Source organism: Struthio camelus, chromosome 1 (genome assembly GCF_040807025.1).
Source record: "Struthio camelus isolate bStrCam1 chromosome 1, bStrCam1.hap1, whole genome shotgun sequence".
Lineage (NCBI taxonomy): Eukaryota > Metazoa > Chordata > Aves > Struthioniformes > Struthionidae > Struthio > Struthio camelus.
The window spans coordinates 83,988,869-84,016,478 of record NC_090942.1 but is presented as its reverse complement, the minus strand read 5'-3'; the positions used below and the strand labels follow the sequence as shown (position 1 = coordinate 84,016,478).

Below are 27,610 nucleotides of genomic sequence, written 5' to 3'. Positions count from 1 at the left end.
GGCTGGATGGGGATGCAGCTCACGTGACGCACCTGAGCTAGCTTCAACACTGCCAGCTCAGGTCCTGTAAACAGCAGAGCTGTGGTCATGTGGAGCTTCTGTGTGGGCTAGAAAATCATCCTGCGAGCCCTTGTGGAGCTCCCTGCTGCCTCTGCTATGCTGTTAGCAGTACTAAAAGCTTGTTAGTTCAAATGTAGTGCAGGATGAGCTGAATCACAGCAGTGATTGCAATGTAGACAGGTCCTACATCCTCTTATAAACCTCATGAGTCTTTCTATCCCTCTCAAAAGCTGTTTTTAAAAGAATTTCTCAATAGTTAACCACGTGAATGAATAAATCATAATAATGGTTCAAATAATCCTGTGAATGAATAATTCATCATAATAATTGAAAAAGGAGTCTTGGCAAAATGCATTTTACTATTACAAAGACAAATATTGATGTATTTTTTAATGAAAAGGTATATTGTCCATAAAAAGTCTTTTTCACGTGGTTACCATTCCCTAATTATGTATAATAGAGAAGAAAAAATACGCTTCCTTGTGCAAGAGCCATCTTTACATGACTGAAAAATGTATTTCCTTGTACAACAGCTATCTTTAATGCTAATGATTGAGGAAGGAGAAAAGGACTAAGCATCATTCGAATTATATTCACCTCTTTCCTGAGGACAGAGCCAAAGAAGGCAGCCCTAGTCAGCTGGTCAAAATGTCCTAAGCCTGAAGTAATCGAATATTGCCAGCTTAGTTAGATAGGAATCAGGAGGAGGGGCAGAGAGGAGAATGTTTTGCTTTCAGATCTGCGCCTCTAAGAGATGGTGTGGGCAAAGCATATGGCTTGCAGCCAGCAAAGGCATCAGATACTATGATAATAAAAGTCTAGTTAATAATATTTAGCACTGACATAGGACTTTCAAGGGAAAGATGGATTTTTGCCCTGAGAATGAGGGAAGCAGCATCACCCATTAGCCCTATTTGCAGAGGGAGAAAGTAGACTGCCAGGAATTTATGCATGCTTTCAGATGCCTAGCATGATACAGATGGAGCAAGCTACAGGTTTCCCAAGGCAAAAGGATTGGAAGTTTGATTGCCTGTGAAATGCAGTGTTGCATTTCAGGGAGATTGGGTGCTGACTGTGTGACAGTAAACAAAAAAAAAAAGGGTAATCTCACCTGCTTGGTAGCTAGGAGCAGAAGCAAACTCTACCCACCTAAACGAGAAGAGAGAAATGATATTTACCTGTGTCTTTCCCCAGCTTCATTGTTCACTGTGAAATAAGTTGTCTCCATCTATGGATGGTCAGACACCACCACCAAGCTCAGAGTATGACAATAACACTCATAAATGGAGGCGTGTGAGACACAGGGATGGAGCGACTTGCTCAAGGTCAACTAGAGCCCACAGCACGGACAGGAACAACAGGGAGGTATCCTGAGTCCAACATCTTAGCTCCGAGGAGTTACCAGAGCTGGTGGCGTTTGAAATCCCTTCTCGGGGGTTGAGTGAAAGGGAGGGGTTGGGGGGAGAGAAGGGCCCGAGGGGTGCCGCCTCCTGGGCGAGCTATTACAAGGCTCCTGGCCGGCGAGCTGCAGTTCGCTCGGGGGCCGGAGCCGGGGGAGCACCAGCCTCAGCGCATGTCGGCGGTGTCTCGGGGTGGGTGGGTGTGTGTGTGTGTGTGTGTGTGTGTGTGTGTGTGTGTGTGTGTGTGTGTGTGTGTGTGTGTGTCTGTGTCTGTGTCTGTGTCTGTGTCTGTCTGTAGCTGACGGTGTCTGCGCTCGCGCGTGCGTGTGTATATCCTTGACTCTGTGTGTCTCTCCATCTCTCTCTGCGTGTGTTTGTGTGCGCGCTCGTGTCTCTCCCTCTCTCCCCCCGCCCCCTTCTCGTGTGTGTGTGCGCGGCTGGGGAGGCAGAGCCAGACGCGCCGAGCAGCAGCGCGGTGCCCCAGCCCAGAGCAGAGCGAGCCGGAGCCGGAGCCGGAGCCGAGCGGGAGCCGCCCGGGGCCGGCAGCAGCGCTGAGCCGCCGGGCCGGCGCGGACGCAACAGGCGGGGCGCGGAGCGCGGGGCGCGGGCGCGGGGCGGCTCGGCGGCGGCTGCCGCCGGTCGGATGGCCGCGCACGGCACTGCCGCCTCCTGAGGCAGAGGCGCGCCGGGCCGGGCTCCCCCGCCGGCGGCGGGGGCAGCGCGGGGCGGCATGCGGGCGGAGGAGCCGCTGGCGCTGGCGGCTCCGCGGGCGGGCGGCGGCGAGGTGGAGGCGGACACGGCGGGTGAGGAGCGGAGCGGCGACAGCTGCTGCAGCAGCGAGCGGCTGGTGATCAACATATCGGGATTGCGGTTTGAGACCCAGCTGCGGACCCTCTCCATCTTCCCCGACACGCTGCTGGGTGACCCCAGCCGCCGGGTGCGCTACTTCGACCCCCTCCGCAACGAATACTTCTTTGACCGGAACCGGCCTAGCTTCGATGCCATCCTCTACTACTACCAGTCTGGAGGGCGGCTCCGCCGGCCAGTCCATGTGCCCCTGGACATCTTCCTGGAGGAGATCCGCTTCTACCAGCTGGGCCAGGAGGCCATCGAGACCTTCCGGGAGGACGAGGGCTTCATCCAAGAGGAGGAGAAGCCTCTGCCGCAGCATCACTTCCAGCGCCAGGTCTGGCTTCTCTTTGAGTACCCTGAGAGCTCGGGGCCAGCCCGGGCCATTGCCATCGTCTCTGTGCTGGTGATCCTCATTTCCATTGTCATCTTCTGCCTGGAGACCCTGCCTGAGTTTCGCCAGGAACCCAAGGGAACCCAGCCTGGCTTTGGGGAGGCAGCGCTGCCAGGCGGTGATGCGCTGATCCTGCCACCACTGCCGCCACCAAGTGGGACCCCGCCACCCCTGCACCCTGCTGCTGGTGCCGGCCCCTTCTTCACCGACCCCTTCTTCCTCATTGAGACCCTGTGCATCATTTGGTTCTCCTTTGAGCTCCTTGTCCGCTTCTTTGCCTGCCCCAGCAAGCCTGAGTTCTCCCGCAACATCATGAACATCATCGACATTGTGGCCATCATCCCCTACTTCATCACCCTGGGTACTGAGCTGGCCCAACAGCAGCAGCAGAAGCAGCAGCCTGGAAGCAGCAGCAACGGGGGCCAGCAACAAGCCATGTCCTTGGCCATCCTCAGGGTCATCCGCCTGGTCAGGGTCTTCAGGATCTTCAAGCTCTCCAGGCACTCCAAGGGGCTGCAGATCTTGGGGAAGACTCTCCAGGCCAGCATGAGGGAGCTGGGCCTCCTCATTTTCTTCCTCTTCATTGGGGTCATCCTCTTCTCCAGCGCTGTCTACTTTGCAGAGACTGATGACCCTGACTCCCTGTTCACCAGCATCCCTGATGCTTTTTGGTGGGCGGTGGTGTCCATGACCACTGTGGGCTATGGAGATATGTATCCCATGACAATTGGTGGCAAGATCGTGGGTTCCTTGTGTGCCATTGCCGGCGTGCTCACTATTGCCCTACCTGTCCCTGTCATCGTGTCCAACTTCAACTACTTCTACCACCGAGAGACTGATCATGAAGAGCAGTGCCAGTACACCCATGTCACCTGTGGTCAGCAGCAGTCCCCCTTCTCTGAGCCCAGGAAGGGGGATAGTAATCAGTCTCTCAGCAAATCTGAATTCCTGGAAGCAGAAGACCTGGAGTCCATGAAATATTCCAACTTCATTCCTCCCAACAACCAGGGTTATAAAGAGAAGAAAATGCTGACAGAGGTGTGATTAGTTTTGTTTTCTGGGGTCCAGACACAGAGCGGCAAGCTGCTGCACAGCCGTCTTCCCACTAGCAGCTGGATCTATTCAGCATTTACATGCCAGACTGTGAATTGTGATACCGTAAACAGAATGATTGTGATAACGGGCTCTCCTGTCCTGATTTGCTGTTTCTTATTACCTTGTGCAATCGGAAATGTTCTTGCTTTATTCTGTGGAGCGCTAGCTGTCATCTCCCACTTCCTCATGGATTTCTCTTTTTCTGAAGACTGCTTTAATCAAATATTAACTCCGAAGGCTAGCCTTTCTAGTCCACTGGCAAAGAAGAAGCCCTTGACACAACTTCAGCTGAAGGATTAGGCACAGAATAAACAGTTAAAAGGGCTACAAGCATCTGGCTCAAGCTCTGACCTTAGTTCCTGTGCCAGTGCAGTGCCCTTGGCTGCAGGATCAGTCACGCCTGTCATGCCATTGCCTTTGAATAATGGAAACGCTGTAGCCAGCCTCACAGTGAATTCTGCAGCTATAGGGGAAAGTCAGCAAAGGCCTTCTTCCTTTGCAACCCTTGGCATGCTAAAAATCATGTGAGTTTGTTTTGAAAAAGGTGCATAGATCTAAAATTTCTTAGCTACTTGTGATCAGATTTCAAAAGCAGGCTTAAAAAAAATCAACAGACTTCATGATGATTCTCTGTGTTTTAAGCTTATTTCAGCCTTATTTATGCCAGAGCCCTGAAGTTAATTGGCTTTTATAATACCAACTTAATCTTCATAGTGGTAAGTGGCTTCTGATGCAAGACACATTTGAGAAAAATCATTTGTTATCGCCATAGTTTATCTCCACACAATAGTGTTTAATGTGATGTACTTAATGCTTCAAGTATCCAGTTCTGTATTCAGATGTGTGAGAGCAATTGACTCCACTGGGTTTTTACTGGAAGGTTTATATAGCTGAGGGAAGTTTGCATGTTGGTGTAATTCTGTTGCTGAAACACCTCAACTGTAGACAGCTGCACCTGCGCTAACTGAAGATTGCACTGGGGTAACTGGCTGCAGGCATAAATTGCCCCAGGATAAGCACGTAAGCATTAGAGATATAGATCAGCACTGAACAAACTTTCCAAAGCCATCTGCACAAGCCTAACAGCATATCCCAGATCTTTCAAATGAGAGGAGAAAAGAGCTAACCTTGATGAGATGCTTTTGTTTGATCTAGCCAGTTCTGTATATTTCTTAAACAAAAGGCACAACAATGTCTTTTGCATACAGTAGATCTTTATGGGAACAACTTATGCTAGCAATGCAAAATGCATACCCTGGCCTGAAGTGTGGGGCTTGTCAAGCGGCCAGAGATATGCATCTTAAGATGCATATTCTGCTTCCCAGATCATTCCATTCTTTAATCAGCTTTGCCTTATTCCTGAATGTAAGATGTCTCAGATTCTGCCAGTGGGTGAGAAGGGGAAACAGATGCTTTCAGATTCCGTTGATAAATTTTACTGCAAGGAAATGCCTTTTTTTGTTCTTTATCTAAATGTATTTTCTGCATTCACATACGTGCATGTGTATAAAAGCAAAGGCAGCCATTAATGCCTTGCATCGTACTATATATGTGTATTAGATTGTATTACATATTGCATGTGACACATGTAATACATAAAATAGACACAATGTCAAGATGCAAAATATATAGAATATGTTTTATGTATATGTATATGTTATGCCTTTCAACCATACGGCTAAGAATACTAAAGGCATGTCATTTCATATAGTCAGAACTGGCAGGGTTATGAGATGAGATCTCTTTGCATCTTTGTTACCCTGCTTGTTTTTTGTTGCTTTGAGATCTGGCTCTAAGCCTTGAGTGCTTTTACTGTGGCTCTCCTCATCTGGGCCCTGATCATATGGTAGAAGTTGTTTGTGCAGATCCTAACTGCTGCATTTCTCCAGAGTCCCATTGTCTTCTCAAAGGCTTTTGGATGCACGGGGATTTCCCTTGGGGTCAGTGCAAAACCATTATTTTGAAACCTTTATTTTCTGTCTCGCTGAAGTCAGTAGCAAAATCCCATTTGTCTTAGTTACTGGAGGACAGTCTGGGAGACCCACAAGTGGGATGTGGTGAGGGCTCTGAACTGGCAGGAGTTTACCTGAATAAAGACCAGCAGAATGTAACTTCCAGGGCCATCTCCGCAGAGGTACATAAGGGCCCAATTCCTCTTTGGTTCATTGGGACTGAGGCAAATGTCTGGGAGAGTCCGAACCTCGGGATTCATTCTGCAGCCCTTAAAGCATGTAACCAACCTCTGGGTAAGTAATCCTAGTAAATCAGTGGGTCTCAGGAAGGATCTGCAAAGTGGGATGTCTGGTGATTTTGTGTAAAAAGTTGTCTTGGTCTCTCAGTTAATTTGATAAAAAGCTATTGCTTTTAGATGTGTTTCAGGTTCACGGTAACAAAATCTTTTTATGTGCAAGAGAGTGAATTTTCTTCAAATTTTATGTGGTTGTAGCAAAAGAACCTGCTGTTTAAGATATTCTCTTCCTAGAGGTATGTCAAGACTCCTGCTATCTCCTAGCAGAATGCCCATGTTTGGGTTATTTTATTCTTGAGCATATCAGCTGATAAAAGTTTCCCTAAAGTAAGATATAAAAAACTCAGGTTAAGCACAAGTTCAGGAGGGGGCATGAGGCACACTGAACCTACGTCAGAAAATTCCTGTGCTTGTTTTTTCCCTTGGGCCTGACCCCATTACCCCTGCCAGGCAGAATCCTTCCTTTCTAAGAAAAGGTTGTTCTCCTGACCAGCATGACAAACGACGAAAGATGTGAGATAACTTATTGGTAGCATAATCACAGCATCTCTTGTAAAGATGCTCTTGTAAAGAGATCTCCTGCTCTCAGGTGAATTCAGCAGTAGGATTCTAGCTGGAGTGTTTGTGGCTTTTAAGAGTCTCTACACATACACATGCACACACACAATACTGGTGTGAAGGAACTTTATTACAAACAGGCAGATTTGTGCAGTTTTTTCAATCCACATTTTTCAGCACTGAATTGAGAATGTGTAAAACAGGAGTAAAAGTTTGTTCCTTGGGGTTTCTGTGTTAGAGCTAAGAGAAATACAAAAAGCAAACAGAAGCTTAGAAATGCTAACCTTCCATTTAGACATGTAAATCCCTCTCTAAACATTTCCTGAAAAGCAGGAGAGTGAAGTCCCATGGTCTTCAATAATACTGGAGACTACTGCAGTTCTGGAATTTGGCATTTTTATTGGGGAGACTTCAGTTTTTTTTTTTTTAATGGCTGAGGTGATCTAGGAGCACACGTCATTGACTTTACATAGGAATGGTGTCCTCAAATCACACAGGTGCTTTCAAAAATCTCACCTCACATTATCAGCTCTTAGCACTCACTTCTGGATGTTTGAAATACAGAACTGTCTATCTGTCAAGCTATTTCCTCCTTAAGGCAGATCAAGTCTTTGTGAAGCAAAGTAGGCATCTCTTGGGACTTGTTTCCATAACAACCTCCCAGACTGTTTCTCTGTACCTTGTGACTTTGGCTACAAGCAAAAGCACTCACTGAATATTTCCAGTTCTCAGATACGAGTAGTCCGTAGCTGTTTTCTTTGCTTACTGAAGAAGATCCCATCACCTTGTATCACGTACAACTGCCCTGTCCAGCTCAAGACTGACAGACTATTACCAGCATTGGAAAACAGACATGCAAACCAGGAGATGGGAAAGGATTTTATCTGCATGTCCTTGCACAGAGACAGGTGGGGAGTGTGTGAAGGACTTCTGAGCACTCACAGTCAAGGAGCTGAGGGGACAACAGGCCTCTGAATTTGGAGTCATCTGGGTGCCCAGTGACCACGAACATGAGCTAAAGCATCTCATTTAAAAAAAACCAAAAAACAGAAACTCTTTTTTCAACAATCTCATTAGGAAATAAAGTCTTGCTGTGGAAGAGTTGTTTCCTGAACCCCTTGCTGTTGTTTTGTGACCATCAGTTCCCCAGATTGTTTCCCTGCAGAATGTTATGCACCAAATTAGGACAGGGCAGAAATCTTCTTGCAGGAGGTGGGGAAGGAAGGAAAGGAAGAATTTTATTGAGGATGACTTTTTTTATCCACAGCTCATCACCCACATAAAGGACTGTAAGTGTGAAAAGCATGAAGAATTGTTTTGTGATCTTTTGAAGTCTACATTACTGATGGGTCCCTGCACTTACCTCCAAGATGGAATTTCTAGTCTGTTACTGTTTGGAAAATGTTGACATTTGGGATTCTTGAGCAATATGCTGTTTGGCTCTGCTCCTTTTGCTCCAGCTTCCATGAATAAAGTTTCATTGCTATATCAGCTGTGGAGGTGAAGGTGACTGGACTTAATGTTCTCTGCAAGGACCATCCATTCAGTGTATGAATACCCCTATGGAGATAAAGAAGAGTGAGTATAAAGGAAATTCAGGGCAGCAAGAGGCATGATAAGAATTTAAGTGTCTTCCATACTGTGGTGGAAAGAGCAACGTCATCCCTAAAAGCAAAGGAACAGACAGCTCCAGCATCTGCTGCTGTAGCAGAAGTAGGTAAGGTTTCTTTTTCATCTGTAAAACTTAACAACTAAGGGTTTCTTGCAGTTAATGAAAAAGGATTTCCTAATTAAGATTTGCAGCCTGGAGGAAGAGTCTAGTTCTAGGTGAAGAAGGAGAGAAAGATAATTATAAATTACAAAACTGCAGTATGGGCCAGATCCTCCCCATCTGCTGATATAAATTGCCAGAACTCCATTTAGTAAAACTACCTTGGTAATATATTGGGCTCCAACTTCAGTCTTCTGCATCAAGTCAAAACACATGCTGTTTGTTAAAATGCTTATTTTTGTTTATTCTTCTCTTCAGGTCCTGTTAACATCAGGGAAACATCTGCAGATTACAGCAAGAGTTAACCACAGCTTTCCCAAAAGCTCTCATCTGAGATGAGTCCAAGTAAGTCTGCTGAATGGAGTTAGGTTTCTCTTTAGGTTTATATTGGCAAGAATAAGAGCATCAGCGTCTTTATTTATGCAATGCTGGAAATAGGCAGAGCAATTCATAGAGAAGACTAAAGAGGCTTTATAGAGAAGACTAAATGAGATTCTGCCCTCAGTTGCAGCTATGTAAATACAGAAATGTCTCTTTACATTGCTATAACAGAGATCACAGTCTGAGCTCTTCATCTTTGCTCTGTGGAGCTTATACTCCAGAGAAACCTTGTTCTGAAGATATTTGTATCCTTACTCACCAGCAGGCAGATAGTAGAATACCTGACTTACAGTCATCTGCTATATACATAAAGTTAAGAAGGGAAGCAGGTGTTTGCAGGCTGTAAAGACTTAATCCTCTGATAAAATGAGCAATTGCCAGTGAATGCTGTGTATCCTTAGCTGCTACAAGACAGCAGTTGGTGATGAAATTGCCTACTAATTGCAAGAAGGAGCTCAGTGATGTGAAGGATCAGGTCCCACATAAGACAAGACCCTGGTCAGAGAGAGCAAATCAGGAAAATGTTGATGAGGGAAAGCAGACAGGAACTGCAGTAACACTGATTTGCAGGGTAGCTTATATTGTTAGTATGCGTGTCAGTGATGTACACCTTGCTTAGCTGGCTGAGTTTTCACTTTTTCCAGGGAAGCCTGTCTGGGGCTCGTTATCTGGCACGAGGGCTTGAATACTATAGGGTAGTTTTAAACTTTGGGAAACATGTAACCAGGATCAGGTGGGTTTTGCATTCCTAAAGCAGAAGCAATAATTGATAAACATTCATTACAGGAAATTTCCATGTTCTCTCTCATGCAGATTTAAAGTGGTTGAAGCAATAGATTGAACTTTCCAGTGTACACCTTTTTCTTGCTGAAAGAAAGGAAAGGATTTGCAGGAGGAAAATTTTGGGGAAAGTGTTTACTCATCGATTTCCACAGTCACCCTAAATACTGTTGCTGTTTTACCTACTCATTAGAAGACAAGACTCATGGAAATCCTTTGTCTTAGCACAAAGTATCACTGAAAGCTGAGCAATTTCTTCTTTGCCTTTCCTTGCACTAAATGAATATAAAGCTATTTTACTCAGTGGTATAAAGTTTTGGAGGACCATTAGTCAAAAAGTTCTATAAATCACAAAGTACTGAACTTGTATAATAGCCATTGTAGGTTTAAAGAAAACTAGGGTCCGGATACTGACCTCTGCCTAAGGTTAGACAGATGTATCCTCAAGCATATGAAAGATGTTGTTTCTAGTTTAAGTAATGGTGAAAGAAGAATCAGGTCCAAAGTCACTGTAGATTTACCTATACTTTCTGTAGATGTGAGGAGGGCTGTAAATGCAGCTATCTAGAATAGATCTCTTGAGGTGGTGTGAATCTGTACAGGTCCACTCACTTAAAAAGTTGTATGCCATTTTACACCAACAAAAGATTTAGCTTTTAGAGTAGAGATTGGTTTATTCCCTTACGTTCTCTAGAGAGAACTGAAAGGGCATTTTACAAGAAAACTGGAACATTACTGTCTCCTCTTGCTGCTTGTTGATGCATCTGTTGTTTTCAATTAGCTTGATGGCATCCATTTTCAGGAAGCAGATGCTGCCCTCCTTTACACTGGTGTAATTCTGGAATAACTCTACTGACGTCAGTGAAGTGACTCCAAATTTATCCCTGGTGAAAGCAGAAGTGGATCACAATCTTTTTGTGTGCTTATCTGGTACCGTGCTCTGAGGAAGGCACACCATCACTATACCATAAAGGGAAAGTGAGTACCTATCAGCTGTGCCATGCTTGGCTGTCTTGTGCCCTTGACATCACAGACATGGACCTGACTGGAGCAGAATTCAGGCTGAGTGAGGTGCACAGGGTCACCAGGCTCTTTTCTGTTGTAGAATGGAGCAGATGCCAGGCCTAGATTCTCGGCCTGTTTCCTATTCTAATTTCCACAAACTTTCTCTTGCTTTAATATGATTTCCAAGGAGAAGAAGGTTTCTAAGCTAAGGAAATATGATTGGAAGTCTTGAAATAATATAACAGAAGGGTAGCAGAGATAGACATGGAGACGAACTCTACCTCACCTACACTTTTTGCTGTTGTTGTCATCTATGAAGATTTTTGCAGTCCTAAAGGTTGATTATAGATCTCTTGGGTCTAGAATCTCCATTTTCAGGGAATACCAAGATTGAGCATACTGGTCAGCTTCTTTCCTGTTCTAACTCTGCTGATTTAAATGATGTCTTTCCTGAAACTAGACAAAAAGCTTCACATAAAAGCCATTAGAATGCTATGTGGAAAAATACCAGTTGAGATGAGGCAGATAAACATTGATAGAAGAACTATAGAGTCATATTGAATATTACAGGGTAGTTTAAAACTTTGGGAAGTGCCTAATCATGATTGGTGTGGGTTTTGCATTCCTAAAGCACAAACATTCATTCATATGGAGTCAATAAGGAGCAGAAGAAAGGAAAATAGCAGTAAGTGCTCTTGAAATAAGCAGTGTGAGACTGGAGAGAGTTCTTAAGGGAATTTCGTAAGGATTAATTCTGGGATTGTTTAAAATATTAATAGTATGGCTGAGCTTACAAAATTTATCAGTGATTCAGCCCGAACATCATCATCAAGGCTATGAATTAGGACACTGAACTAGGTGAGTTTGAATACTGGACTTAAAGAAAAGGAATTATCATTCCTTAAACAGTTAAAAAAGGTTAAAGCTGTCATAGGAATTTTGGTGGTAAGCTGCAAGCTTATTGGTAGGGGAAGACAGACAACAAGAAAGACTGGTGGAACTAAGATCAGCCAGAGTGCAAGTGTCACATCCTGAGTCACCGAAGTCATACAGCTATCAGAGTTGCAGATGTAGTCCTTGAAGGTCTCAGAAGGAGCACTTTCAGTCTCCGTGTGACTGAGGGAAGAGAAAGAGGTCCTAAAAGTGGGGTAGGATCAGGTAGGGGGTACTAGATCAATCTCGCAGTTAGTGTAGAGGCAGACATAGAACCCATGCCTTAAATGCTTCTCATCTATTGCCCTCTAAAAACCACCAGTCTCTATCTACTGCTTTTCCCCTCAACCTGGAACCTCTGCTGTCCTTTCCCAGGACCTGCCCCTTCTCTACCAAGACCCCTCCAGCTCTCCGTTGATCTCTCTCTAAAAGCTGACTTACCTCTTTTTTGGGGGCTTCTACTAGTCCCTCAGCTCCCTGACGTCACTGGAATAATGAATTTTGCGTGTTTTTGAGAAAAGCCTTGAGCCAGCTCTGCTGCAACTCAACCAGGATTTCTGGTTTGGATGCAGTGGTGAATAACCTTCAACAACATTCTGTGAACTGAAGGTCAGAGCAGGTGATAATGATAGTCACACTGGCCTGAAGAGGTTAGGAGAATAGGCACTGTTCTGGCAGAGAGAGAATAAAGCTGTGGCTCCATCCGTTTCCTTTCTCCTGTCTTTAAGTTCATTTCAACCTGTGGGCAAGTGACTAAGTATCCCTTTGAGCTCAGAGCTAGAACAAAGTTTGACCAAGGTGGGAGCTTCTTCATCCATCCAACCAGCTGTGTGTGCCATGGAGGCACCAAGAAGAGTCCAGTCCTTACATTTCACCTTCTAGCTTATTGCTGCTCGTTGTTCACTTCTGTGATGAAGCCATCATCTTGTGATTTGTTTCTATGTTTTGGCCTGCATATTTTGTTTTTAAACTTTGAGGTAGAGCCTCATTTTTTCCCCCTTAGATAAAAAAGAGAGATCAAAAGAAAGACTTACCAATAACCCTGCACATTATGAAAGCAGAAGAATATGAACACCCTCTGAACTGGATTAATGACATTAGCATGATGGTGCGCACAAATCCAGATGTGCATATGTTGTCTTAAGGTCTTATCCCAAGTGTTTTCTAAAATAGGCATCATTTCTTTAGCCAGAACAGTAAGCAAACTTAAAAAGGAATTATTGTGTAACTTCTATAGAGGCAGCCAAAAAAGTGCTTTTTGTACCATGAGCAGGGTATTTCTGTTTCTGCACTCACCTCACTTTGACATTGATGGAAACAGACACTATCATTAAATATTTATGTACTTCTTAATTTACTGTTATTGCACTGCAGATGCATAGGAGGCCCAGTCTTGAGGAGAGCAGCATATTGATGGTCAAGGTCCTACTGCAGTCAGCACTATACATACAGAGAGCAAAAAGCAAACAGCTTCTATGGTTAAGGTTGTACGCAACTTTTTGGAGCTCAGGTAACTTTCCAATGGTGAGGGAGCATTGTTATGTTCCAGTTTTACAGTAGGGATGGCATGAGGTTTGAAGAGCTATCGAGAGTGGTAGAAAAGCAGAAGTCAAAAAGAGCAAAACCTGTGACTTCTGGTTTGGTGCTTTGGAAGAAATCTTCATCTCCTTGACCCTTGCAACCATGTCTTCTAGCAAGTAGGTGTTGATTTTGCAAGGGAGTACAGATAAAGAGCGCAGGGGCAAATCCTGCAGAGATATGATCTTGATTCATGAGGATATGTAGGAGGCATGGGCGATGCATTTATGGCAATTCTTTATGCCAGTCTGATTTGTTTATGCATCCTGGTAAATAGTATTTACCCATATTGTTTTTTGGCATGCTCTGAACTTGAGATCAGTGGCTTCCTTATTTGCCCTTTCTGTTCTAAATGTTCCTCAGTCAAGAGCTGTATTCTTATTAACAGGCCTATATTTTTAAGGGTAGTGCTGCCATTCAACAGCAAGGCATTCCATGCAAAAGCTCCCCTGTCAGTGACAGAAGGATAGACCTGATCAGCATTTAAATCCCACTTCATTGTCAGCACATAAAATGGAAAGGTACAGGGTAGGTATTTATCTACCAGACCCTTTTCGGATATGGTTATTAGATGGCCAAAGCTAGAACGTCTACTTTATCAGTCATCTTTTTCTTTAGCTAAATCTCACAAATGTTTCTGAAGATATGAATTATGCTGCAATTGTAATGTATCAGAGATAGTACTGTCAGGTACATTCCTCCTAATAGGGTAGAATATAGGTTTTCATACCACAAAACTATTGATTTTTGTAGTCTGCCCTTGGAGATGGCACAGTGACTTTCAGAAGTACTGTGGAGGGTATTCACTACTGCTCAGCCATTACTCTGTTATCTGATCATCTGTTAGAGTTTTCCACAGTGGACTGCAAACTTTTCTGTGGGACATATTTCCATCAAAGGATGTGTCTTCTTCAAAATCAGCAATGTCTACAGGAGCAGCTTAGTTTTGGTTCATTTTGATATTCTTTTTAGAACTAATATTTGGTAAAGTCTGTAATGCATATCATGGTTTTTGTAATGTTTTGATTTTTTTATTTTTTGAAAATGATTTTTAAGGAAATATGTGTAAAACAATGTAAAATACAAAAATTTTTAATTTATGACTTTTTACTCTGACCTATAATGAAAGATATAATGAGTTTTTGTTTGCTGGGCTTTTTCTGAGATTGTCCTTGATTTAGGACAGGTGTTTTTTTTTTTTTTTAATTTTTTTCCAAGCAGATTTACTGGCAGCCATTGGAGCAGTGTGGCTCCAGTGTCAGCTCCAGTACTTCTTTCCATTCAATTAGATGATATTTGAATGCTCCAAACCAAATGAAATGACAGGCCAAATGACATATATACTGGAACATGTATTCAGAGTGACAAAAAGGATGTTCCAGTGCTTTAACTGTTGTTGAGGCAAGCCAACTGTGCTTTTCTGCAACTGTAAAAAAAGCACAGGTAAAAAAGTTGTTTAATGTTTTTGCAGCACAGTGTGACTTAGTGGAACATATCATTCTTATGAATTCCAAACTCTACCTGCTTTCACTCGGAAGGTAAGCTTTTAGAATCCCTTTAGGCAGACATTATGCCATATAAAAACCAAACAAAAATAACAAAACAAAAAAACCCCAAACAAATAAAAAAACCCCAGGAAAAACAGAATACAATCCTAGTAATTTTTTTGGCTGCAGTGGGAGAAAGAAGGACAGTAGGATAAGGTGCTATCTGCAGGGTACTTCAGCTTGCCTCGTTATTTACCTTGTAAGTTTTTTCTTTGGTTCTTTAGAAAAAAATCTGGACAGGTTTCTGCAGTCCCAGTAACACTGAGATAAGTGGATTTTAGAGAAGATGAGTAGTGAGCTCTTCTTTGCATAGTAACCATTAATCAACATTTCCATAGAAGATGGCTGAATACATACTGATCAACCCAGCTGCAGCTGTGATGTAGATGTGGTGGATTTTGGAGACTGATGCAGCTTTTCTCTCTGTTCTGCTTCCCCCAGTCATATTCCTTAAGCAGCAGAAAATTACCCACACACCTCTGTCCCTGGCATTTTAGTATAAGGTTTAGTGTAAGATTTTTCATTAAGGTAAGGGACCACTTAAGAAAGAAAGTCTTGTAGTTAAATACTTCACTTTGAGCCATGGGTACAGTTCCCGGCTCTATCACATGACCTTTGTAAGTCCCACATTTTTCAGTGTCTCAGCTATAAAATGGGACAATACTATCCTGTTTAGTTGCATCTTTTCCCTAAACCATTTAAACAGTAAGATCCTTTTGAGTAAGCCCCAGACAGCTGTTACTTATACCTCTATAATGTAAGACACAGTTGAGGACCCCTACTCCCTAAGGTACTGTGTATATTACTGTCTTAACAATAATAATTAACATATGGACAGCGAAGATCAAACAAACACAGAGAAACATTTGGTCCTGTGCATGAGACCTGTGGAGCATCCAAATGCTAACCAGTCCTGCTGCTAGCTAGCTTTATGTTGGCTATGGGCCGGTGCTTTGGCCATGCTGATCTGATTTCTGTTTTTCAGGCTCAGGCACAAAATATTAAAGCCAGCCCTCCTTACTCATGACTTTCTGTTCCCTTGCAAGATCTTGTATGGTTAAAGGTCTGCAAAATATTTCAAGCTGACAAAGGCCAGAGCTGACTTAGTGCAAGGTAAATTGAAAGCCAGTTGAATGCACTATGGAGATAAGAAACTGAGATTAACTCTTCACAGATAGTCCAGAGGAAGTAAATTTATGCTTTTTTCCCCCTTTATGTTGCTATATGGTCCCAAGGTATTAAAGTAAGAAGAAGAAAATATGATGGTTGTGGGAGGAGGTCACCAGTAACATCTGCCACATAAATTTGTATTAGCTCTCTAAGCACTAATGTGATCTGGATGTTAGCAGCTCTCTGGTCCTAAGCAGTCAAATCAGCACTTTGAATGTGGCCAGATCTTATTTCCTTATATTATTTTAGTAACAACTTAGCATCTAATCCTCCTCAATGCTTTGCTAGTTTTCTTTCCTTTATGGCTTTTCAAAGGAATGCAGGGATGCACAGAATGGCAATTATGACTTGTCATGTTTTACATTTAGTCATATATTGGTGATTCAGCAGCAAACATACGTGAAAGGGACCAGATGAAACCTCTTAGAAATTCCTTACCATCCTGTAAGACATATTTCAGCACCTGAGTCAGTTAACATTTTTGGTGGGGGCCATTGGCAGGTCTTTGTGCCCATCGTGATCCATCAAGAGTTTTCTCAATGGCTGAAATATTTTATAACTGATGCAGACAATTGATTTCAGGCAAGTGGAGCCAGATTCTCAGCTGGTATTTGTACATCAGTGTATTTTTTCTGATGCCAACTCTATAGGGTGGTACAATGCTGTTTTTGAAATCTCTAGCTTTTCAGCTGGTCAGCTTTCCAAACAGTAAGGAAGTGAGACCTGCTGTCTTGAAAATTTTGTGTCCTGAAGCATAACTAAGTTCCCTTTTGAATGTTTTTGAGTATGCACTGTCAGGCAATATCAGTCTGTCTGTGAATAGATGGAGGATCACAAGTACATTCTGTAAGATATTGTGGGACTGACAACTGAACTTACTCATTTCTCTTCATTTCTTCATGCCTCAATTTTCCCAGCTATAGAATTGAAGTAATTTATTTCTTTTCTCAGCATGCACTTGACTGTTTATCACTGAAAAGGATCTATAGGAACAATGGATGTGTAAGCTCATTTTTCTCCGGATAATTCAAACTACTTTTTTGCTATAGTGAATCACAAGCAGAGAAGCGTGAGGCCGGGCTGGGATGCAGGACTTGGGTTCGCTGCTCTGATGTTCAGCCAGCCTCTCTATAGGCCTGTCCTGATTTTACATGATTGCAACTTCTTTAAGGGGCATCCTCATTTTCACAGCTGATGTTTCCCTACATCCACACCCCCCTTTCCATGCTTCTCATCAGTAGTCATAAACCTGGCTACTGGGTCGTCAGGCAGCTGTGGTGGGTAGATGAGTTAACCAGTCAGACATGCCAAAAATGCACTCACCATAAACCTTACTCCCAGGAGTTTGGTGTGGATTTATAAAAGATGGGTTTAAAAAAAATGCATGTTAAAGCCTAACTGCACCACTGCCACTGTGTTCAATGGGAATATTTCTAGTGACTTTAGTGAAGCAGAGTCAGAGCAGCAGCAAACATTTGACAAATCCTACCTCTTGCTCTGAGCTGGTTTGTTACTTGACAGTGAAAGAGCAACAAGAGAAAAGGTTCCTTTGATCCAAAATCACCCACTACTTTGGGGCTGGTGAGCTCTAAATTAACTGGCTATTTATTTTCTTATTGCTATTTTTGATCACACTCCTCATCTCCAAGTAAGAGTTGCTCTGGTGATCCCTTGAGTGTATGGCTTTTACAGCCTGCAGCATCCCACTTCCATCCACATCGCCACAGGTGGAGTCCACTACAACAATGCCTTTCCTAAAGGTGTTTTCTTTTAATTCCACAACTTCATCAAGGCATGGCAACTTTCCTATAAATGAATGTGGCTGTTTTCAGTGTATTAATGTTTTACTGTGCCAACCTGATGTGTCCCAGCTGTGAGGGCAAAATTTAATATTGCTGTATATTTGGGACCTGAGTTAAGCCTTTGAAAGAAAAAGTGAGAAAGGGAAAGAAAGGACAGCTGAGCCAGAGGGGTCCTGGAAAGCCTTGGTTGCAGTTGCTTAGGAGGAGGGGAGGGGTAAGGAGCAGTGACTGATACTACTGCTGCCACAACCATGGCAGCCGTTTCCTCTTCCCCATGCCTTTTTCCACCCTTCTTGTCAGCTTCCCAGGGCTCTGGTATAAGCAAAGCAGACAGCAGGACCATGGCTATTTTGCTGTCCCCTGTAGTCTGTTGCCATTAGCAACTCTTGTCTTTGCCTGTGACTGTAGAGCCAGTCCTAATATTTTGTTGTGTTTTTGTATGCTGGTTCCCTGGGCATAGTCATCTTGCAAAAAACCATTTAAAACAGCAATGAAGATAAAACAGATTCAACTTTAATAGGGGCAAGCAGTTGAAATCAAAGCTTTTAAAGAAGGTTAGACTCAAGTTACCAATCCCAGTAAAACTGAAGTTACTTCTCTGATAATTTAAGTGGAAATAATTGATTCTAATGATCCTTTTAACAAATTTTAATGGGGACAGGCATATCTTATTCAATTTTAGTTTAAATGTCATTGACTCTCCAGTTATCTGGGAATATTTTCATTGTGAGTTAGGGAAGAAATCTAAGCCTCGCATCCCTGGATCCTCAAACATTTGAGAAGGTTTTGAAATCTGGTGCACAGTCCAAATTTAAATGTCTGTGGGTTAGCTCCACCTTTGAACCATAGAGGAGAGTGGATCGAGTTGCTTTGTGGATGCTGCGTCAGCATAGCTGGAGTGTGTGTGCCTAGCGTGTCCATGCTTGGGCATGTAAAGCATAGAGCCCCCTTCAATCCAGGTTTGATGGCTTTAGGCTAAATCTACCTCGAGCTTTTGTGGTGATCTTAAGTAGAATGGAAATTAAGTGCTAATTAGCAAGACTGTTAACTGAATTTGGCTTTATATAGTACTTTGGACATATAAAGCATGTTCTAAGCAGTAATTGCTATTAACTAGTTTCAGACTTGTCAAAGACAATTTCTCAGCAGCAAAAAAAAGCAGTTGTTCTGGAGGCTGCTGAGCAGCTACTAGGCTAATTAACCCTTTGGGGGTAAAGTGTACTATTATTTAGTCAAGCAAAATATCCACAGAGAGCAGCTGGTGATTTTTCTGAGCAAAGATGTGGAGGCTCAGCAGGCAGGTCTGTACGGAAGAATTTGCAGAATAAAGCTGAGTTTTGGAAAACCTGGAAATTCAAAGGAAAATCTGTGATATGACAAAATTTGCCTTATACTGACTGTGCAGTTGGGAAATTCCACCAATAGTCAGGGACGAGTTTGTGGGGTGGCACAGTGCCATCCTGTGGGCCGTGGAGGTATTTAACAAACAACTCTTAGATGCATGACAAACATTTGAATAGGTGGTAGGCGGCTTGTGGCGGAGGTAAGCTTAGTTATGTAGGCTCTATTTGCATGAGGACAGCTCTCTGTGTCGGTATTGACGTTTTTAAAGGAGTTCCTTTTGCTGTTGGAGAGCTGTCTAGAGTAGTCAGCGCTGAAGTGTTTCATGAACCCTCCACAGCTTTATCTAGGCTTTTACCTGGCTGTGCAGAAGTACATCTTCCATGCAGACCTCACAAGGCACATGACAGAAACATAGCCCTTTTTTTCCAAGCAGAGCAAGGACAAGGGTAGCTTATTTTCCTGCAGAGAAGAGCACCCACATTTCTAGGAGAGCCTCCTGGCCACCGCACAACAGAGAAGGCTGGTTTAGGGGTGCAGAAGGATGTTCTCTTTGCTACTGAAGTTTCATGGCACAAAGTATTAATAAAGCAGAAGAGGAAGTATAACTCTTGAGCGTTCCTTGGAGCAGGGAATGCTACCTCCCACTCTTTGCCACTTTCTCACAAAATCACAGAACGGTTGATGATGGAAGGGACCTCTGCAGATCATCTAGTCCAACCTGCCTGCTTGAGTAGGGTCACCTACAGCAGATCAGCTAGGATTGTGTTCAGCCAGCTTTTGAACATCTCCAGCGAAGGAGACTCCACAGCCTCTCTGGGCAACCTGTTCCAGTGCTCACTCACCCTCACAGTGAAGAAGTTTTTCCTCAGGTTCAGATGGAACTTCCTGTGTTTCAGTTTGTGCCTGTTGCCTGGGCACCACTGAGAAGAGTCTGTCCCCATCTTCTTTAACAACCTTCCCTTCAGATATTTAAATGCACTGATAAGATCCCCCCTCAGTCTTCTCTTCTCCAGGCTGAACAGGCCCAGCTCTCGCAGCCTTTCTCCTCATATGACAGGTGCTCCAGTCCCCTCACCATCTTTGTAGCCCTCCGCTGGACTCCCTCCAGTAGTGCCATGTCTCTCTTGGACTGGGGAGCCCAGAACTGGACACAGCACTCCAGATGTGGCCTCCCCAGGGCTGAGTAGAGGCACAGGATCACCTCCCTCGACCTGCTGGTAACACTCTGCCTAAAGCAGCCCGGGATACCATTGGCCTTCTTGGCCACAAGGGCACATTGCTGACTCATGTTTAACTTGTTGTCCACCAGCACTCCCAGGTCCTTCTCGGCAGAGCTGCTTTCCAGCAGGTCAGCCCCCAGCCTGTCCTGGTGCCTGGGGTTATTCCTGCCTAGGTGCAGGATCATGCACTTGCCTTTGTTGAACTTCAGGAGGTTCCCCTCTGCCCAGCTCTCCAGCCTGTCCAGGTCTCTCTGAATGGCAGCACAGTCTTCTGGTGGGTCAGCCACTCCCCCCAGTTTAGTATCGGCAGCCAACTTGCTGAGGGTGCGCTCTGTGCCTTCCTCCAGGTCATCGAGGAATACATTGAAGAAGACTGGAGCCAGTACTGACCCCTGGGGGACACCGCTAGCTACAGGCCTCCAACTAGACTTTGTGCCACTGACCACAACCCTCTGAGCTCGGCCATCCAGCCAGTTCTCAATCCACCTCACTCTCCGTTCATCTAGCCGTACATCATGAGCTTGCCTATGAGGATGTGATGGGAGACAGTGTCGAAAGGCTTGCTGAAGTCCAGGCAGACAACATCCACTGCTCTCCCTTCACCTACCCAGCCAGTCATTCCCTCACAGAAGGCTTATCAGGCTGGTTAAGCACGATATTTCCCCTTTGGTGAATCCATGCTGACTACTCCTGGTCACCTTCTTGTCCTCCATATGCTTAGAGATGACCTCCAGGATGAGCTGTTCCATCACCTTTCCGGGGATGGAGGGGAGGCTGACAAGCCTGTAGTTCTCTTGGTCCTCCTTCTTGCCCTTTGGGAAGGCTGGGGTGACATTAGCTTTCTTCCAGTTCTCAGACAAGCCCTTTTTCCTTTCCTCAGTGAGTTTTTCTGCCACCAGCCTAGAGAATTTGCCTTGTTTTAATCATTTTTCCAGTGGGTCTTGAAATTGTAACACTTTGCAAAGAAAAGGAAAGCTCTGAGAGCACCTTGTGCCCAAATTGCTTGGAGTTTTGAAGCTCTCCCGGGAGGCAGCTGCAATAGAAGAGGACAGAAACAAGGTATCCAATGTCCTGGATGAATGCTCTCACCTCTGAGGTGTTTTATGAAAGGAGGCAACTGGCCCCCAAAGACTCTTCTGGTGTAATTTGAAAGACAGTGGCAGTGGCTAGCAAGTTAGATATGGAGCAGGCCTGTCAGGCATGCTCAGAGCTATGCTTCTTGCTTTAGGTTTTAAGCAATATACCTAGTGAGATAGAGATTACTAATATGTTCTGGGGAGGCCTGAAACATGAGACAATCTGGGTGGCACTGTCATTTACCATAGACACGCAGAGGAATTCAGTATCTTCTGTCTTTTGAGTGTCTCCAGGGTTTGGTGGTGGCTGAGCACAAGCACTTGGGCTAGCTGTGTTAGATTTAGACATGTAAAAAGGAATGGAAGTAGGACTTGGCTACATGAACTGTTTTCTGGAACAGGTCAATATAGTCTTGGCACTCATAAAAGGACATTGAATCCAAAACTATTATTGTAACTGTTAATGTCAGAATTAAATAGAACATTTGCTTGAAGGTTGAGATTCCTCATGGGAATTCCACATGGCTCCCATGGAGAGAAATGAGAGTTACATATTCTCAGTGCTGCGTGGGGTTAAACTGGAGATTTAATGGAGGAAGGAAGATAGAGCAAAGGGACTTGCCGCGAACATTTTGATTCACTCAGTCAGGTTAAATCTCATGTGAGACAATACTGCATCTTTTCCCTTGAACTGATGATTTTACATTCCTATTGCCTTTGTTTTCCTTTGTTATAGCAAAACACTGGAAGGATTTTGTAGCTTCATCCTCTCATCAGAGTTGGTCACTTTGCAATTGCATTGCTCCTTTTTGCTTCAGAAGATTTCATTGGTCAGTCCTGTTTTGAAATGGGCAATATAAGTGTATTGAATCTCATCTGTTTAATCATCTTTCCCTTATCCTTGCATGGTATAATAGGCTGGCTGTCACATTTGTATCACTTTAGCATAACAGGAGACAGTAAAATTTGTTTCAGTGAAGATATATCCACTAAAAATAACTTTCCCAGTGTTTTTACTATCCCCAGCTATGACAGAACAACTCAAGGCATTAAATTCTGCTCTCTTAACTTCCAAGAAATTGTTCATGTGTGTAGAATTCCCTCTTACTTATACATACAGTTTGAATTAGACTGCATCCATGATTGGTCAGAAGGATTCAAAGGTCTTTCATGGTGGTAGGAAGCTGGAGGTTTTTTTAAACGCTGAGGAATACCATAGCCGTTCAAAATCTAAACGTAAGAAGCATCTGAACCTTAGTCACATAATTGCGCAGGGCAGCTTAGATCCAGTTCCAGAACATGGCCCAATTTTTTATGTCACTGATTTCAGAAAACCTCATGGAGGAGTTAGGAGCTAATGGGGTCAATATCAGATTCCTAAAATTAAGGAATAAATGGGGATAATAATAAGGGATAAATGGCTCCCCAAAATTAACCCTTTGCCTCCCTCCACACCAACCACATGTGCCCTTCCAACAACCCACACACATCTGAAATGAGCATCTTCTGACCTGTTCTAATATGGAGCCACATTTCTCTTCCTTTGTTTTCCTGAACATTATGACTCTGAGTGCAGATGTAGCTATATAACATTATGCAAATACATATTCTGACATCAGAATTATGTTTTGCTTTTTAATTCCTTGATGCAGAAAAATTATAGATCCAAAACAATGTAATTCCTCATCTCACATAGACTCTTCGAGACATAGTTTGGCCATGACTGAGAAATTATCTCCACTTTTTCCTTTTTTTTTTTTTTTTAATTTTAGGCCACCTTTTCAAAAATGGCAGAGACATGGTAATTTTTGTTCCTGTATGCCCATTACAGAAACAAAGGTAGACCTGCTTTCTACCTTCTAAAATTCAGTCCCTTTAGAATGTGAACCTGAGCATTCAATGTCACTGGCCACTTTGGAAATTTTTGGTCTCATTTTCTACTATATATTAAAATAGTATTTAAAAGTAAATAATGACTAAGTAATGAGTAAGCCATACCTGATAAGGAGTACTTTAATATTTCATGCATCTTATGCTTCAGGAATTACGTTCTTACATGTCAACTCACTTTTGATATTTTCTTTCTTTTACATTTGCAGAATTAGAGACATTGAAAAATCATCTTAGGTTTGTTGTCATTCTGCTGGCACAGTCAACATCTTTTCTTTTGCTTTCTCTGTGTGAGTGATAGTAATCATTTTTTTAAATGTTGCTTTCAAACACCATTATAAATTTGGATCTGACCCTTAGTTTCATACCAGTCCTTCACTGCTGTATTATACCAGCTAATCTCTTACTTATTTGAAAGATTTAAAATGACTGTTTTGATTTTCTGTGGTCATACTGTTTAGTTTTTTCACAATATGTTCAATATTGAAGGACTGTGCAGTAACCAGTTATTTTCACACATTTGCTAGTGCCATAGTGTTTGGTCCCTGTAGTGCTTTGTATGAGGAGAGAGCATTTGATGAAAGGTGGACCAGAAATATTTACTTTTGAGGTTTTTGATTTGCAAATATTTCAAGAAAATATTTCATGATGAGTTCAAAAACCTGTTTATGACAAGTTTGCTTTTAGTTACTGGGGCCATTTCTATTGCTATTGATTTTAGATTTTGCATAATTCTCACTTTGGACATGTAAGTTATGTTATATACCTTAACCATGCAATACAGTGAGTGCAATTCCTTGGCCGTTGAGGAGTCTTACTAAATAAATTTAGAATCCAAAGAGGAGCATGGAGCATAGATTTTTTTCTTGTAGATCAGAGGGTTAAAATGAAGAATGTTTTACAATTTCTAAGTGTTTGTTGGATTATTAATGTGCACTGTGGAAAAAGGGCATCCTAGGTATCAAATATCAAATATGTAGATTCTGATCCTCCACACTTTTTCAGTGAAGCATCCCAACTAAAGAAGAAACACATGATGTACATCAGTATAAAACTAAGAGCAGAATCTGACCAATAAGCTCCACTGTGATGGCTCGGTAAAGTACTGTGCACAGTAAAATACAGTGCTTTCTTGTAGGTTCGCCTACTGTAGCTCTTGCTATCTGTCTCTTCCTTTGAATTGTCTCCTGAAGTCTCTGACTCGTCAACCCCCAAGAAATCCCTTGGGTCCAGTTACTTTTACTCTGAATTTTTGGAAAACAGAGAGTCAGGAAAAGGGCAGTAAGTTAATTTTTAGGTGCAGGTTAGACTAGCAGAATTGAGGCTTTACACTACTGACATGCAGAGAGAAATGAAACAGTATTGCTCTCACGAGAAACTTGAATGTGACTTCTAAGATTGTCATTGACTTTGACTAACTTAGGAAGGTACAAATGTCATATTTATTCCAGTCACTTTTATGTCTTCCCTTTCTCTCTCTTTTGCTATGGAAGACTGTATAAACTTTTAATACCTTATGAATAACCCTTTAAGTTTCCTGTGTCACCAGGACATATGGGTCTGTGCCATTAGAAGTGACTGCATCAAAGTGTGACAATAGAGAAATCTGTAAGTGAATAAAAGACCTTGTAGGCCAAACACCTTTTCTCTTCTTTGCCTCAATAAATGGTTTCAGTTCTGATTTAAAAACAAATCTCTCTCTTGGTCTGATAGACTTTCCTGACCTTGACAAGGGGAAGAGGCTTATAAGGCACCTTGCTAGGAATAAAGCTGCCTTAGCAGGACTTAAATTCAGACACCAAGAAAATGGCTATGGATAGACAGTAAACTCCCAGTTATGGTAGTGGTCAGATTTGAGTCTTCTTCCTTGGAGCTGCACAACACTAAAAAGCATCCTACTATACTGTGTAGCCTTCAGACATGTATAATTCATCTTTCACAAGAAGAGGTGTGTATAATTCTCAGCAGCTATAAAGGAAGATCTTTCCCTATCCTCCCAAACCAAATCCCGTTAGGTGTTGAGGTGAACAAAGAAAGGTAGCACTTTCTAGTGTAGCCAGCTGCAGTTATATTAGCAGGAAATCCCAAATCAACACTTTGCAAACATTTTCATTAAAAAATTAACCCTTAGGTTGACATGTGTTATCTGTGGTCCATGCAAAATAAGACTTTTTCTTGTGTATTTTTTTTAAATATGTACCACTGTTTTTTTTTTTCTCCCTAGGCTGGAATCTGGATCCTGCAAGGCTGTCATGTTGGGATGCTGCAAAAGGCATTGCTGCATCTACTTGTTGTAGAGTTGTTGAAGTTTCCCTCTGTGCAGGGAATGCAGCAGTTACGAACAGGAAACTATTTTCCTTGCTTAGTGGTTTTCTTGTTACAGTTTTTAAGTGGGTTAACACTCTTATTTCCAGGAAACTCAAACTAGATTTGAACAGGGGTTAGAGGGAGGACGGAGGGAGATTTAAGTGTGTATGGTGTCTGAAAAAATTAAACTAAATAGTTTCCAGTGATTAAATAGCAGCAAGTTCATCAAAAGCTCCAGTTAAGCCTTGGAGTCCTATGGTAAGCTGCAAATGAACACAGGGCACCTCCAAAAGACATTGTTAGTGGCATCTATTTTAAACCTTCTTTCAAGTGGAAGATCCAGGCCTGGCAAATGCAAAACATCAGCCCTTAGAAGAGCAAATGACTTTCTCTAGAGAACTGAACAATTGGCCAAAGTCTGTCCGTCTGTCTTCCTCTCTCTCTGCTCTGGATTGCTGTGCTTTTATAAACTGTGTTTTCGTAACTCAGATAAATGGTAGGAGTTTAACAGAACCCTACAAGTAATAACCATCCTATTCATGCTTAATATCTGTAATATCTAAGGGGTGGGCCCAAACTAGAGGTATTTCTGTTTTCTCTGTGAAGCGTGTTGCTTTAACGTATGTATAGCCAATTCTTGTTGTGAACATGTGAATCCATTGCCTGTTTTAGAGGAGGCAGCAATTTAGTTTCAGTAGCTGCAGAGAGTTTCACTGAAATAGTGTTACTGATTGCCTTTTGTGTGATTTAGAAGGCACATTAGCCAGATAGTTCTGAAAGTGTGATATAATTATATGCAGCGTTCATGGGAAATGCTCTGAAGTCTTCTCCCATTGTGATAAAAACTTTTATCGCTCTTCGAGCTCCATGAGTGTGTGCTGTGTGCTGTGCTGAATTTGATAGAAAACTCAGTTATTACTGAACAGTGAGGGGTAGAGACAGATCCTCTGACCTAGATTCCCCCGCCTTTGACAGTGGCAAGTCACCTGTGCATCCAAAGGTTAATGACCAACTGAGTGTGTTGTCAGCTCTCCACCTAGGTGGGTGGGAGTGGATAAAAGAGTATTGATTGTGGGAGGGGAGACTAGATGGAATAGTTAAGTAAAGGGGATTCTAGGCATCATGGCTGGGATCTTCAGTGGGTGCTCTGATGGATTCTGGCCATCTGATTTCCCTAGGACACTTTGTCAATAACACCCTCTACATTTTCCTGAGGGACTTCTAGCCTGTCTAACGGTCATCACTGTTCATATGTGAGGGAAAAGAGGCAGAGGGTGGCTTACTTTAAAGTGACAACTCTTGGTGCCTGTAAGAGTCTAGGGCTGTAATACTTCCCCACGACTGCTGGCTGACGGTCTGATCCTCTCATGATCTGAGTCCTCCTGATTCTGCGTGTCTTGATCTGTGTGGCAAGGCCATGTGGCTGACATGGGGCAGTTAGAGCTATCATGGACCTTTTCTGCAAGGGTGGGTAGTATTCAGAGCCAACCTAAGCGCAGGATGCCTTTAGAAAGGCTTGAAAATGCTGCGGCAGTGTGTGAGTACCCTTCAGATGCAGGATACACAGGTCAGACTGTGCTGTGTGCCGGTACAAACAGCAGGGATATTAGTTACAGAGCCCTTTGCTTTTGAGGTGAAACTTTGCTTGTATTCATTGTTTCAAGGAAAGCAGTTGGGATTTGAAGACCAGATCATGTGATGATATAACTAATTCCAACTCTCTTATTAGAGCTAGGCTGATTTCCACAAGTCTGGCCCAACATTTCTGAGAAATTGTGGATGACAGTTTTTTGTTTGTTTATTTGTTTGTTGCATTGAAAAGCTGAAGCCTTTCAAATATGTGTGTGTGAGGTAAACAGGATTTGTACATGGACCATTGAAAGTGCAACACTTCAGGCTGTATTCTGGATTAAAATTCTGGAAATGTGAGTTTTTGTAGAGAATCCCACGTGTAGTGGGAGAAGAGCATTTTGAGTTACTTGACCAAGGGGATGGGACTCAGCAGTAGTTGTCCCTATTGGTGATGCCATAATACGTGCTTGACTCAAATACAACTTTGCACAGGCCAGATCCTGAAGAACCCACGTAAATAGATATTTGTGGTTGTTCGTACTGGTGTGTCCACTGTTAAGTAGGCTGGACATGTGAATAAAACTAATATTTTTTAAAGTGTAATGTGTTTTTTTTTTCCTTTGTCAAAAG

At 42.9% G+C, this 27,610-nt stretch overlaps 1 protein-coding gene across 3 annotated transcripts; it reads left to right on the top strand.

The window, feature by feature from the left end:
* The first annotated feature begins 2,190 nt into the window (after positions 1 to 2,190).
* On the top strand, positions 2,191 to 27,583 carry LOC104144422 (potassium voltage-gated channel subfamily A member 6). Of its 3 annotated transcripts, none has more exons than XM_068953932.1 (4): positions 2,191 to 8,321; positions 8,634 to 8,720; positions 10,339 to 10,514; positions 25,326 to 27,583. In XM_068953932.1, exon 1 carries the CDS (start codon positions 2,191 to 2,193, stop codon positions 3,745 to 3,747), a length of 1,557 nt encoding a protein of 518 aa, XP_068810033.1. In that variant the 3' UTR covers positions 3,748 to 8,321; positions 8,634 to 8,720; positions 10,339 to 10,514; positions 25,326 to 27,583. The 3 variants fall into 3 exon arrangements, with proteins under 3 accessions (XP_068810033.1, XP_009673731.2, XP_068810051.1); XM_009675436.2 differs by having other exon boundaries at positions 10,318 to 10,514; XM_068953950.1 differs by lacking the exon at positions 10,339 to 10,514.
* Positions 27,584 to 27,610: the final 27 nt, after the last annotated feature.

Bases quoted from the DNA above. Each gene is read 5' to 3' on its own strand.
- LOC104144422 (XM_068953950.1), top strand. From the start codon at position 2,191: ATGCGGGCGGAGGAGCCGCTGGCGCTGGCGGCTCCGCGGGCGGGCGGC.